We start from the raw sequence: 15,245 nt of genomic DNA, 5'->3' as shown, positions 1-15,245 counted from the left end.
TGAAATGAAAAATAACCTCTGAGCAATGATCATTAAACAGATTTAAATCATGCCAAAGACGAGGAAAGTCATACTGCAATCGTTACTGATTGGAGGAAGAGAGAAATGATAAGACCTTCAGGAAATATCAAGCCTCTATGGGTTGGTTTCAAATCATTGCTTCAACCCACACCTGATTAGAAGTATAAGAACCATCTGAAGTACCCAAAACTTAGTGAATATAAAGATGGAAACAGGACTTAACATCCAGCTTAGAAATGGAGGATTATGAAAAAGACAGAAATGTTATCTCTGTGCACTCATGCAAAAAAAGACATGCACTATGTGCATCTTTGGCTATGCATAGCGCTACATCTCCATTGTTGAGGTGTAGTTAATGAGCAGGCTGAAGCTGCTGTAGCCCTGTTCAGACTGCTTGCTCAGGGAGTAGAGGACAATGGGCGACCCAAGTTCATGGATATGCAATATTTTCTGAAAGTGCCCATTAACTTGGCTAGTGTGGCACGTTGCTGAGTTTGAGCCATTTGGTTTGAAGGAAAAAAAGAAACACACTGCAACCAGGCAGTGTGAGCACACATTTGGTTTGGCTTTGTGTGATTTTTTGTTTACTGCTCTGGTGGGGGAGGGAATTATAGCCCTTCAAGTCAACATTTCAGAAATTGCACAGGGTGGCCACTCTTCCTCTACGTAACAGCACAGGCCATAGTTTGGAGCAGAGTCTTGAGTACGTCAAAGTTTGCTCTTTGGGTTCTGCCGAGGCTGAAATTATCTTCCAATCATGAGTCAAATAATCTCTCCTTCCGTCACTGAGTGTTATGTGTCTTTATACCTGTCAAAAGAAAAGGAAACAATTTAGAGCGGTATGCCAATGCTAAACACACTCTACTTAAAAAATGTTCAGGCTTATAGACAATATAGCTACACCCAAGATGGGAGTTTACTTGTCATTTCTTGGAAACACAAAAAACTGCTCCAACAACTTATTCATGCAAATACAGTCGGGCTGCTTTCTTTAGAACACAAAACCATCTTAGTCATGTTTGTATTTGACGTTCAGATTTCACCACCTCACACTCGAGATTGATGAGTTGGTGAAGTTACAGTATCAAATCTTGGACTGAATAAACACAACTTCACAGTTCTATTAGGTACAACAGGTCAATCTGATAATAGTTCTTAAATGCAAAATTGTGCTGACAGACCAGTGCTGACAAAAGAAAAATCTTTGAACATTCAGACACTCCAGGAAACAAGTAAAGGAGTCCAGAACAAAGTTCAGACAGTGTAAAATAATCTGCCTGAACTGCTTAGTCCAGAATAACAAAGACTGAAATCAAAAGAGAGGCATCTTACCCGCTCTGTAAAGTGAACTCGGGCAGCGCACCGAGTGATGTAAGCTGTTCTTCCAGAGCTACGATACGCAAACCAATGTATCCTGAAGACAGCAGCAGCAGCACAACCCTGCAACAGAGACGTATAAAGACAAATAAAGATCAGATAAAGTGTTCAGCTGTATAACTCTTCTAAATTAACTGCAAAGATTAAACATTACAAACAAGCATGAAAAGAATTTCAGATTACTGACAAACATCTGACAAGTCGAAAATTTTGATTATTAGAATATTTTTATTGTGATAAGATCCTAGAAAATAATCTGGTTGCTTCATGGATTTTAACTTTGAAAGTGAAAAGCAAATAACTAACAACATGATAAGGATCTGGAATAAAAGGAATCGGGAAGTGACAGAACAGATGAGGAAATATAAAAAATTTTTAAAAAATGAGAGAGAGAGAAAGAAAGTGAGGTTCTTCTTACAAAATCAAGTAAATGAAGAGGAGGGTGTTGAGGGTGCTGGCCTCTCTCTGAACCAGCAGAGACTTTACTTTTTCAGTCACATTCCAGACCCACGACCCACCTGAAAGAGCACAGGAAAAGTAAACACACAACATGAATATCACAGCTCATTGGCATTTTACTCACAGGGTTTTTAATCCATCTGCAGTACTGAGCATATACTGTGCATGATTGTGAATAAATAATGCTAAACATAAAGTTTATCTAAAATGATTAATGCTCACTATGTTTTAAAAGGAAATAGTTTGCTGACTGGTGCACCTCTGTTGAATATGTAAGATCAGAAAAATAATAAAGAAGTTTTAGTCATAAATTGAAAACTAATACCAACAACTAACAAGTGTGTGTCTATGTATAAACACACATTACCTGACTCTGAAAGCTCCTCTGAAGATGAGCTATCACTTGGCTGCATATGTGGGCTCCTAAAAGTTGAGCCATTTCTATGAGGCACTGCTTCTACAAAGGGAAGAGACAAGGGAAAAGAAATCAATATTAGACTGCTATTAGAGCTGGATCTCTGCATGTCCAATGATTAGCATTATTTCAAAAAGTACTGTAGGAAATACTGCAACATCCCAAATGGATACATACATATATATACATACATATATACATACATATATATATACACATACATATATGTATATACATACATATATATATACACATACATATATGTATATACATACATATATATATACACATACATACATACATACATACATACATATATATATACATACATACACATACATACATACATACATATACATACATACATACATATATATATATATATACATACATACATACACACACACATATATACACACACACACACACACACACACACACATACACACACACATATTATATATATATATATATATATATATATATATATATATATATATATATATATATATATATATATATATATATATATATATATATATATATATATATATAGTGTGTTAGAACAAGAACCGTACCTTTGTGAGGTCTCTGCAGAGTCTGACCCTGTAAAGACGGAGTTTCAGAGCCATCCAAGTGGTCTAAGCTGTCATCCAAACTGGATTGGCTAGAATTCTGTTGATAATTGATGGAAGATTAGTTAGAGGAGTGACCATTAAATAATTTTCACCTTATTTTTGCTGTACCGTAGCAAAATAATAATAATTCATCTAGTATGTTTTTAATAAAGCCCATCTTACCACAGGTTTGCTCTTGTCAAAGCTGTTTTCGCCTGAGGAGAAGAGGACACTACTATTTGTGCTGCCATCCTGTGAGGAAAAATTTAAAACAGTATGATTATGTTATTTCCTTGAAATAATTTAATGCAAATTTACAGTCTTAGAAGTCAAAAGCCGTATTTATCATACATAATATCCATAAGGTTAGTCTCTACTACATTTTTACCACAACTAAAGCACCTTTGATTTGGTCTAAAATGTTTGATATATGCCGCTTACCTCAATATGAGGACAGACGGAACGCAGCAGCTGGTAACACGATTCTCGGTTTTGCAGCGACACAAAGAGGTACTGAACAACGGCAAAAGAATAGAGAAGAAAAAGAGGATTATTAGTCATGGTTATGCAACAGCAAAGTTCAATGTCATTCAACAAGACGTCTATTAGACTTCTAGGATCATACCAGACCGCATGTCCTTAACAAGTGTTCAGATTGTGCAGTGCTAAGGATAAAGGACTGACCTTGTTTCCTTCTGCTGTCCGAACTGACAAGGCGTTTGGTACCAGCAACGCTGTGTTCTGCTTCTTCACGATAAGGATGGAAGAAACTGGAATCACAACCTGTAATAACAGACAACCACATGTAGATTATAAGTCACACATTCAGCTAAAACAAATGACAGGCCAAGTCTTTGCTGATGCCTACCTTAGTGTCTTTGAGCAAAACAGAGGAGTAGAAGCAGGCATGGGTATCGGTGATGTACAACCGACCATGGTAGGGCACTTCCTTCTGCAGGGCACAAATGTATGCTGGAAGGATAAAAAGTGCAAAGATCAAACATTTACAGTTCAACATTGACCCCTTATTTTCATTCACATCGTTCATTCTAGTTTGTTTTGTTCACCTACCATGTATCAAGTCCTCACTTTCAGGAATGTCTGGAAACAACTTGTGGAATGTTTTGTTGTGCTTTTTGAAGCTCTGAAAAGTCAAAAGATTGTTCCTTCAAGCATAATGTAAAATATCTGCATCCATCTGAAATGGTATCGGGTGTGATGTTACGGTGGACTTACACTTTGTATGCTGCTGCCCTCAGTCTTCTCAAAAACTTTGCTGTCAGCATCAAATGTTTGTGACCTGCAGAAACAAATGGTGCAAGTTAAAACATCTCTATAGTCTCCATAGAATTTTCAATAAGTCAAAATAGAGATGCAACATGAATACCCCCTTTTTACTTAATACAGGATTTGTATTTTTGTTGTTTTTGTGACAAAATTGTCATTTATTTAATCTAAACTGACATTATCAAAAGATAAAACTTCAATACTTTGTGAAAGTAAACAGAGTCTGAATATCAAACAACAGTAAATCTCTCACACAAGATAAAACAGTTTTCTATATTTGGTCAGTGAAGTTTTCCTCCAACGCTTGTGGCATTTGATTTAAAGCAGTGGGGACTTAAAACTGCTTCTGTGGTATCAAAAGCGCTTTCCCAATTGCCATACAGGTAAGCTGCAGTAGAAGTAACACCTACATTCATACTTATCTTCTTTACTTCAAGCAAATATCACAGCTCTATTTAAAACATCTGAATCATGTGAGAGGACCGTCAGTGTACAAGGGCTGCGAAGTCATGTGTGTGTCACGACTGAACAACAGCCGAGAATCGGGTCAGGTCTCGGGTCAGGTCTTGTGATGCGTGTTATGAATAGCCAAGAGTCTCTAAAATAGTATGTGATTTTAAGCTTTCCAAGAGGATTAAGTGGTATTTGTTGATTTTGAGCACCATCATTACAATCACATACATATATATGTATAATTTTATGTGCAAATATGATTCCTACCGGACAGCAACTTGTCTTGTGAGGGTTTTATGCTGTTGCTGGATCTCAAGCTGGGCTGCCTCTAAACTCAAGGCTTTCCTCGTTTCCACCTTCTTGATGGCACCATTGCTCTGGCTGGTTCTGCTTTTCTTTGTTTTGGTTGGCGGCCCACCACCACTGCCCTCCACGGGGTAACTGCTGGAAATGAAAAAAAAGAAAAGCAATAATTTAGCAAAATACGAAATATTTCAACATGTATCTTAATGTGTAAGGAGCACAAAGAACGTTTCTTTGGACAGCTGCTGTCAAGATAAGAGTGTTGCAGAGTAATTTGCAATTTCACCACTGTTGCACAAGATGAACTGCTCATGTACAAAAATATGGCCAAAAAAAAAAATCAACTTTAAGATCTGACAGGAAGCTAAACACTTAACCACACAAAACAACTTCAACTCAAAGTGTAATGTTAAACTGTCTGAAAGAAAAAAAAACTTCCATAGCTTGTGAAATGTAGAAACAAATACAAACTGTTCTGCCCTCCTTCCACTCAGATTACTGTCTGGACGTAACAGATGATGGGCTTATCTTTATGATGTGCTGGAAATGCTTACTCTTTTCCTAATGAAACATTTTACTGAAGCATGGTTGCGTCAGTACTTGCACAGTAAAAACATACTTCCTGGCTCTTTTATATGCTGGTCAGTGTAGGTTCTAAAGACATGGAGCCAAGATAAACATGATAGTTCTATAAAGCAAAGGAGGAAACAAATCCTACAAAAAAATTTTTTAAAAAAGTAATGATTTACTATGGTTGCCAAACTCCTAAAAGTGTGAGGCCTGTCCTTGCACAGGCACAAACAAACTGGCAATTTGCTGGAAAAATACAGAGTTAGCTGAATGATAACATGAATCTGAATCCATAAAAAAATGCCAACAATTATAAATATTCAGGACAAATATGACACATTACAAGTTATTTGCACTCCTGTCCATCTCTGTTAATGAGCTAAATAACAGAACATATCGCCTGAAACTGAAACTTACCTACTAAATCTTAACCTCTTTGAACGAAAAGTCATATACCTACTGATAGTAGGCATTTCTTGTTCTTCCAGATGGGAAAAAAAGACTGAGTGTTCTTTATCACCTATACTCACTGGCCTTGAAAATATGGGGGGAAAAAAAGAGACACAGAAGAAAAAATTTAAAAAAAAGAAAAAAGAGGAAAGAAATAAAAAAAAAGTTCCAAACAATTCGTTACTCCTCTTTGTTGTTGATGTGTGATCAAAGACTAATCATTTTTCTTAGCTGTGCCACATCCTGCCAGAAAAAGTTACCACTGCGGTGCTGTATGAATGTGCTTGTCAAGAGGAAGCCACTTTATGTTGAGAGTGGTGTGACACTTCGTAGTGGGTGACGTCAAACTCAGCCACTCCCCCAAAGCCAAATAGGCATGAAAAAGACCAACCAATCCACAACTCCGCTTTCTCTTCTCTCTCTCTTTAAAAAAAAAAAGACACACACACACTTACACCGGAATGCAACGCAGGCACTGACAAGTGAAAGCGTAAGGCCCATCCAACAAAATCTTTCATGAGAAACATGAAATCTAACCACATGAATGCTTTACAACATTGCAGGATAAAGAAGCTCGGTGTGTGTGAAACACTAACATTAATGTTAAGTACTCAGAGTACTATATCAGGCCCCATCTGATAATTTAACTAAGTGAATTAAAGTCTTTGAGACATACAAGTATATCAAATAACTAAACAAACCAACGCTCACCTGAAGTGTTATTAAACAGTAACATCACAAACATTACTGTAAAACCTGTTTCATAACTTCTTCCATAGAAGCACCTGCGTGCCTGTAGAGAAGGTGAGATGGAAAAGACTGTCACAACCAACTTTAAAATCACTTTTCTGATCTTTCTGGTTATTGCAGTGGAACAACTAGGTTAGAAATCCAAGAACAGGAAGAAAGTCTAGGTTTTAATTACACATTTCTCAGTCTTCCATTAAAACTTACGTAATTCTTATCTTTTTATTATAACCTCCATAACTGAAGGCAAGCTATCATGGCTGGCTTTTCCAATAGAGACACATGCAATAATTTCATAATCAGGGCCTTTTAGTCAGGTGTGTATAATTACATTCTCACCATGACCCAGTTCCACATGGCAGGTGGTTACAGCAGCTTCCTGTAAATGCTTAGGAAACCACGCCATTTTCATTGTTTGAATAGCGTGTATGTTGCATTTATACAGAAAAGAAACTCACTCCCTCTGTCAAACAATATAAATTACTTGGATGACAGCTCTGAATTATCTGTATAGTCCTTAACACTGCCTGAGGAGTTTATGTCAAAACACATGGTCTAGCAGTCACCCTCTAATTTCTACCGTTCAAAGATGTTCCACTTTCAGTGCCATTTTGCCGGCATAATATCTGCACCATTTCAATTATGAACAGCAGGCACTGTGAGAAATGAAGAAAAGGGGAAAAGCAGGTATTCAATTACGCAACATCCAACAGTGTAAAATACAGATGTTGTACATTTAATGTTGAGAAAACTTGGCAAACCTTTTATTGCCCAAGTATGAAGCAACAAAAGTGTTAAAGGCTGAAACTAATAGTTGCATGTCACTACTGATTTAAAAAAAAAACAAAAACAAACGCCACGTCGGTGATGACATTCAGGAGTAAACTTATCGAAGAATGAAATGAACTATGTCCTAAATAGCATGGAGTCTCTAAAGCACCAATTTGCATGTACAAATCAGGAGGAGGCCTGTTAGAGGTGTGTACTGTTTGCACAGAGAACTTGACCTCTGACCCACTTCCCTGTGAAATCACTATGTCAGTCAGGCCATCAACCTAAGCACAAGAAAAAAAAAGGGGGGGGGGTTATCATCACTTAACACTTCAAAATAAGCACAGGCCTATTAAATTATCTGATCTATGAAACTATCGACCTTGATTACAGACACGTAAGTGGGTATTTGTCACAAGTACAACTTGTCTCTTTTCTGCAGGACAGACAGTGACTTTCCATGATGTCATATTTTTGATAGATGTTTCTGATAAACATATTACCACAATTTCTTAATCTGCATTTGTTCAGCTAACATCTTAAAACCATAGTGTGTATGGTAAGAATAACTCACATCTAGTGTTAAAGATGTGCATACTGTGGACATCAAGAGTCAAAACTCCTCCAGACATGAATTTGTTTTCATCAGCAAGTCAATCCACTGGACTCTGGCGCAGCCATAACTAAATACACGTACATACTCCAAAATTGTGTACATGTGTAGCGTCTTCTTTAAATGTGCGCTTTATGGCGTTACTTATCCCAAACAATCCTGTAACACCTATCAAACAAAGTCAGTACTGCAGCGTTGAAACTAAGAGCACTCGCTTCCCACAAAGAGTTTTTCCCTTTTTTTGAGACGCCGTGATAAAAATGGTGGCAAACATATGGCAGCTGTCATGTATATATCCATGGCAAGTAAATCAATGTCTGATTCTGAGAATACAATCATAAATACTTTAGTGAAGTGATTAGATTTGTTCATTCTTATGACGGGATAAATAATTTTTTTGTCATTTCCCTTTGATTTTGTTGTTGCAGACTGCACCTTTTAAAAAATAAAAACTGATTATCAGTATTAGATTAACCGATTTGAAATGGAGGTGTCATGACGCTATGAAATAAAAAAGCAGATATTTCTTTTTGCAGGATAGTGGGGGGGGAAAAAAAAAAAAAAAAAAAAAAAAAAAGCATTTTTAAACATGGATTTAAGGCAAAGCTACTTGAGCCAGCTCTGACATTTGGAAATGGGCTGAAGTAAGTAGATATGTTTGCTCGTCTTACCTTCGCAGATCCTCTGAGCAATCAGCATCAACCAATGTACTCTGTTGGTTCCCCAAGTCTTTTTCTCTCTCCATGATCAACTAAAATTTTTTACTTCAGCTCTTCCACAATCCCAAAAGGCTTGTTACCACTCCTGGCAGCTCAAAGGTAGAAGTATGATGGTACCTTCGCACTTATATCCTTAATAACCAATTCCAGTGGGAGTAAAGGTCTTTTTTTTTTTTTTTTTTACTGCGATTACTCATGACATAAAAGAGTGCAGCCTAAAGATAAAGCAAAAAAGAGACAGCTGGACAAGTAGCAAGTGCAAAGAGCAAAGTAAAGGCTGGGGGGGGGGAAGAAAAAGAAAAAGAAAAAAAAAAAAAAAAAAAAAGGAGGGGAGGGGGTCATTCGATTTTAAATCTAAAATATGATCCCAGCCTCTGCCCATTCTGATGCAGCAATAGGCTGTGTTGTCATGGAAACTGTTAACAGTGGGCAGCAGTTGGTGGATATGCGGGGAGCTGAGAGAAACATCACAAAGTTATTCTCAGTTCAGAAAACCTAACCACAGCATTCAATGTCCTATTCTCATGACCAACAAGAAGACTGCTTTAAAAGCACTGAGCACAATATGCATGACAATAGCAGGATTAGCCTTTGTGGATGTAAAATGGAGCAATAGAGCACAAAAACATTTGTTTGGCAGCTACATCTATCAAGTGGTTAACGCAGTTCCAACTCGACAAAGGAAGCAAAGATACTGCAAGCACATATCTTTAAGTCACTTCTCGTAAGTTTCCATACCTATGGCATCCCCCTATGTGATTTCAAGATACTTTAACTGTAATTGCGACATCAGTCTTACGTTAATAACCATTTATCACCGACTAACCTATCCCATTCCACTTCTAACTGGACCTAACCAATCCCATTTTACGTCTCACTGGAAATATAAGATAGTGACCTACTAAATGGAAAACTATGGAACAGCTGGGTTAGAAATATAGCTGTCCAGAATTAAAAGTAACAAATTATAACAATAATACTAATAACGACTGTTTTATCCATTATTCAAAACTTTAATTAAAACTTTCCACACAACTTTAAAGAGCCAATAAGTGAACATCCCCATGACATTAACACAGAGAAAAAGAATCCTACAAAGTTGGAAATAGGAATGAATGTATTGCATGCTTAAATATATGTAAAATTATGCTATGAAATTGACAAAAAGCCATAAGTCATTTTCCATAAATGCTAAACAAACTTTTCATTCAATGAATTTCCAGTAGGCAATTTCACATTGTGTTCATCAATCCATGTTATCTACAGATAAGACTTGAATAATGTTTATGATGGCAGGGTCATTTTTTATTCTCATGAAAAAAAATGCATGTTTAAAATATTCTTTTGATTATTAAAATAACCAACCAGCAAACTGAATACACCAGGTTTCTATTATATTTGTTGAAAGAGTTAGAAGTCTTGCTTTAACTGAGGCGGAGGCTAAAGTCTTAAGCAGAGGACATTCCAGTCAGCAAAAAACAACTCTTTGGGGTAAAGAGATCCAAAACTTTCATTTTTGGTCAAGAGATGAGATAGAAGATCCCAGGAGTCTCGCCATACACGTCAGCCACATCAGCTGGTCTGCAGCAGCAGCTCCACTCAGACAAAACTGCCTCTATGCAGAACGAGTTCCCATAACCGGCGCTGCTGCCGTAACAACGTGAGCCCTAGGTTGACATGTGAGGCTTGCACAAGTTTTACACCCATAAAATTTCAAAGAAGCGCCAAAGCCACATGGCGTGAGAGAGCACCACCTTCTGGACAGCCTGCTAATTCCAGTTTCCTCTTGAAATCACCTGATTCCAGTGTTAATCTGATTGTTGTGGCTGGGCTTCCTTCAGCCAGATGTCAAAAAACAAACAATTTCAACACCAACCACAAGTTTTCATTTAGTATTGCAAGCTAGTGTTCAAGAATATATATATATATATATATATATATATATATATATATATATATATATATATATATATATATATATATATATATATATATATATATATATATACATAAAAAGTAAACCAATTTGATATTGGCATTAAAGTTCAATGCAGCAAAAAATAAAAAAAAAACCAAAACAGTAAAGAAACTCAACAACAACTCATTGTATAATCTGGGTTAAGGTGAAAATAACTTCCATGTACTGTATATGTGGTTAGGCTTATATAGAGCAGGGAAGAGAAAGGAATCAATGGTCATAGCAAAATAATAGTGTGTGGCACTCTGCCAAGGCTCCACAGTTGGAAGCAGTGTGTTTGTGTGTGTGTGTGTGTGTGTGTGTGTGTGTGTGTGTGTGTGTGTGCGTGTGCCAAGTGGAACAGAGACTGTAACTATGTGCTATTCAATAAAGCAGTGTGTGTGTGTGTGTGTGTTTTAGACTAGGAAGTCATGTGGTCTTGTGCATGCAGAATCTCTCAACTTCCTCCAAGCAAACTGGTAAACAGAGACGGTCTTTCTTTAGTTTGACTGTACAGTGACCAGGCATGTGTACAGGCAAAGTGGCGTAGTAGAGCAGGGGGCAGGAATAATCTGCGTAAGTTTTAAGTTAACCAACGACAAAGTAAAAGGCTGTTCGATTGTATTTCTGAAAGCAGCAAAGATTAAAAACAAACAAATACATAAATGTTTGTTAGCACTTGCAGCCACTAACAGCTAAAACCGATATACAATGTTTATGGTGCCGAAGTCGACTGAGGTCTAAAATTAACTGGTTAATCTGCTGTATTAAAACCGTAGCACAAGCCAATTTAAGCCCAACATGATAGTCGCCTTCAACATCCAGCTTTCTGTCTTGAATAACAAAACAAAATAGCTCCTCTAGTAATCACTGAGGGTACAAGTACAAAAAAAATGGAAGAAATGTTAACAGCACACTTTAATATTCTATTCTACAGTCATTTTGCAGACACTTTTCTCTAAAGTGACCAAAGACAGTAGTGATCTTTACATTTGTCCTTTCTTAAGTCAGGAACATCACACTAAGATACCAAGTGTTCCCTTACAGGCATTCACAATTACACTGTCCTTATGATCCTTCAGCCTCCAAGCAGGGGCCAACATTGACCTTGGTTGCCAAGGCAGTGTCACCCCTTACAAGACACTAAATATGTTTTGAAATCAACATATGATCAACAATGATTGACCTTCCCAATCTTATGAGCAATGAAAGTCTTTTCTGAAAAACAAAAAATGCAGAATTATTCTAAACTTAAGATTCCATTAGAAAACAAATACGTGTTGGCAAATAAACAAATTGAAGCATTGTGTTTCTGAAATTAAACTGACTTATGGCAACTAAGTGGAATTCAGCAACAGATGTAAGGAGTAGGACGGGTATAAGAACACATCTTTTTGTCTCGGCTATGTCTGTAACACTAGTGTAAGAGATGCAACATATAACCATAGCTATGATCATCTGGTTTGCTTGAAACCCTTCATTAAGTGATAAACAAGTGGCAGATGTGGTTTTCTTCCCCCAACTTGGGGTTTCTCTTTATGCCTAGACACACATGATAATTTAGACCCACACAGTTTCCACAGTCGAAGCAGCGATGAAGTTCTGACCTGAGAGCATCTTCCTGGAGCCAGCAGGACGCTTGTAAAGCTGCCCCGCCCAGTCTATTCTAGGATCTCTCAGTTGCAGAACATTTGCAGCTGTCCTAGGTTTTTCCCTGCGATCAAGCAATTCATATCTTTCCTGACAGTGTGCTGCACAAACCTAAATCGAAAGCAACGTCCAAAGAGCTTGTTGGTAGAAAGCACAACAGTTAAAAGCTAAAAGTGCACTCGCTTTCATTAACTCTTGCACTGAAATGAACTGGTATGAAAAGTTTGCCTTCATTTTGGAGATATAAAAGTATAAACTGAGTAAACAGATTAGATGACAGTGGGATTAAGTGACTTTGGGTGGATGTTAGTTATTAGTAAGAGCAATAGCTCATGTACTGCCGCATGTCTATGTGTGTTGTGGAAACTGATAATCATCCTCCATACCATACTGCAGACACACCATAACTATACTGATAACCAGTAGCTCTCTGCTGATTGCCAGGACTCTTCTACTCCAGCACATTGCTATCTATGGGGAGGAACGTTGACGGCATACCTCAGAGGACGAAGAGCCCCAACAGCGAGATTCTGGTAGCTTTTATATAACACTATGTGCCACCTGTGGTCAACTCACGGGGCCTAAAAATAGCCGCATACACATATACTCGATTGCTTAAAGTTTGACATGTGAATGTGTGCTTCCCTGAGGGGAGAAGGGAACGACGATAAATCCTTAGGAAGAGGTGTGAGTGAATGTGGTGGTGTTTACATGAGCTTTACATGGGCATGGCTGAACTGTGGAAACTGGCATGCTGGAAATAGCCTTTATGGAACAACAAAAGCTGACGCTTATCCTACTCACTTCTACAAGGTGGATGAAGTCATGATTAGGCCTATCGCAATCAGCAACAAGTCAGTTAATTGCATAATAAGAAAAAATTCTCGCAATAAGTTTGCCGGAATTTTCATTTGTCTATCTTTTCTGCCTTATTTGTTTTAAGACAATATTAACTAAACATGGCAGTACAACAAGCTTCCATCTGCACTTAAACCTCAATCATTAACTGCAGTTTTCCCAGCTGGGGAAAAAAAAAAAAAAAAAAGACCTTAACAGACAGGCTAGCTCCATCTTCTCGACAGTACGATCACTGGGGTGTTTAACCAACAGATTAAATACAAATATGACGGAGCAACATGGTGTGGACTCAGACAGCATGGTTGGTAAAGCGATGCTGCCCTTTAATATTGTTAAAAAGGCAACATTTTGAAAAATGTTGCAAACATTTCACAGCCAGTATGACTTGCTTGGATGAACATACATGTTACAGCTATTCCACAACAACAGCTATTCCACAACTTTACAATGACATGAAAAATGACATACTGAAGACGATGAAAGACATTCAACTTTACAATTCCACCTTTGGTCAAGTACAAACATGTCCCTTTATATGAGCTTGACCATAGACTATGTAACTGTGTTACATAGTGTTTAGTGACCATATGTTCCAGATAACCATATTGCCAAAACACAAGGAGAAATCCTGATCTGTTTAAGCAGACTGGGGACTGGATGAGTCTGGTCTGCAAACTGAGGTGGGTGTTCTTTAAAAATTAAAGTATTTTGATCTTTGAAAGGGTGTACTTGCATTGTTATGACTGTTATTTTAGTTGAAAATGGTCTCAAAATGACAACAATAGTCACTTAGCGCATGTTATCGTCTATCTTATCACAATAATTTCTGAAACGATTAATCACATGGCAAAATTTGTTACCGTGACAGGCCTAGTCATGATTTTAGAGTCAACAACAAAGGCTAGATTAACCAACCTTATCTGGAAAAGCTTTTCAATCCCCAATTTTTCCACTTGTAATGCCGTTTATTTAAGGTTACTGGATTATCCAGATACTAATTTTAGACATGAAGACAAGTCGCAAAACAAAAAGGTAATGTGAATTAATTGTATTACTGGAAGTGACTTAAATGAGACCATTAAAAAAAATAAACTACCTGTGCTATGTTTGTGAAGGTTTTCCAAGAATGATATAACTAAAAAAGCAAATAATTCCAAATATATTTTTGCTATGGAATTATATTGTACAACAGAAACACAGTATTCTTATGACTTCCGTGTCGGTCCATATTTTAAATCATTTCACACATAATCGGGGTCAGGTGCTTGGGTCACCATCTCAGTCACTGGTTTAGTTTAGCATATATGAGTCATGCTAAGGGGCAGTGGATATTTCCCAGTGTTACTTGCACTAATACGCAGAGATGCTCTCAACAAACAGTCGCCGTCTTATGCAGCTAAGAGTATATAAGCTTTATACTTGCTAAAGTTATAACATTACAGGTAAATTAAACTCCCAAGTCTTTGAATTTATCTGGGTTTTATCTTAAACAGGAATAATTCATTATCAACACATCTCTGGTAGACAGAAGCCTAGCATGCTAGCAGCTTGTGTCATCCAGGACCGTACTTTATTCCAGACAATAAATATTGTAGAATAACTGTAGAAAAAATGTCGTATTACGGTGTTTGATAGTGAACAATCAACAGTAAGGCAACCCAATCTTGTCAAATTGATTGTTGTCTTGACAGACATGTTATATTAAACGTTAGCATCATCCTTCTAAGGATGCTCACCGGTAGATAGCGGTTCAGCTAGCAACTCACCTCTCCTTCATGAAATGCTTTATCCTGAAGATTGCTTTCTCGTCGATCTTTCTGAGAAAGGTTTTCAACCTCTCTCTTTTATTTTCAAGCATTCTTCCCTCAGCCAGTGGTGGTCGATTCGAATAGAAACGACTCTCCACGCCAAACTTCACCAGTCTTGTTTAGCTTCAGCTTTTTCAGCTTTTTTTTTCTCTCTCTCTCACTTCATCTAT

At 37.3% G+C, this 15,245-nt stretch overlaps 1 protein-coding gene across 1 annotated transcript; it reads right to left on the bottom strand.

The window, feature by feature from the left end:
• Positions 1-339: 339 nt before the first annotated feature.
• LOC306759741 (GRAM domain-containing protein 2B) lies at positions 340-15,160 on the bottom strand. The gene is made up of 13 exons (XM_079245466.1): positions 15,034-15,160; positions 4,897-5,073; positions 4,126-4,189; positions 3,961-4,033; positions 3,758-3,861; positions 3,574-3,672; positions 3,331-3,402; positions 3,073-3,141; positions 2,851-2,947; positions 2,225-2,314; positions 1,817-1,916; positions 1,354-1,461; positions 340-829 (listed from the first exon to the last, which is right to left on the bottom strand). The coding sequence occupies exons 1-13, from the start codon at positions 15,123-15,125 to the stop codon at positions 814-816; spliced, it is 1,161 nt and encodes a 386-aa protein (XP_079101592.1). The 5' UTR covers positions 15,126-15,160; the 3' UTR covers positions 340-813.
• Between the last annotated feature and the right edge of the window lie 85 nt (positions 15,161-15,245).

The sequence above is a fragment of the Telmatherina bonti genome (assembly GCF_933228915.1).
Source record: "Telmatherina bonti genome assembly, chromosome: 8".
NCBI lineage: Eukaryota > Metazoa > Chordata > Actinopteri > Atheriniformes > Telmatherinidae > Telmatherina > Telmatherina bonti.
This window is presented reverse-complemented; position numbering and strand designations above follow the sequence as displayed.

Coding starts and splice junctions, on each gene's coding strand:
- LOC306759741 (XM_079245466.1), bottom strand. CDS start 15,125: ATGCTTGAAAATAAAAGAGAGAGGTTGAAAACCTTTCTCAGAAAGATC. Junction 3,862..3,960: donor AAGTGAGGACTTGATACATG/GTAGGTGAACAA, acceptor TTATCCTTCCAG/CATACATTTGTGCCCTGCAG. Junction 1,917..2,224: donor AGAGGAGCTTTCAGAGTCAG/GTAATGTGTGTT, acceptor GTGCTCTTTCAG/GTGGGTCGTGGGTCTGGAAT.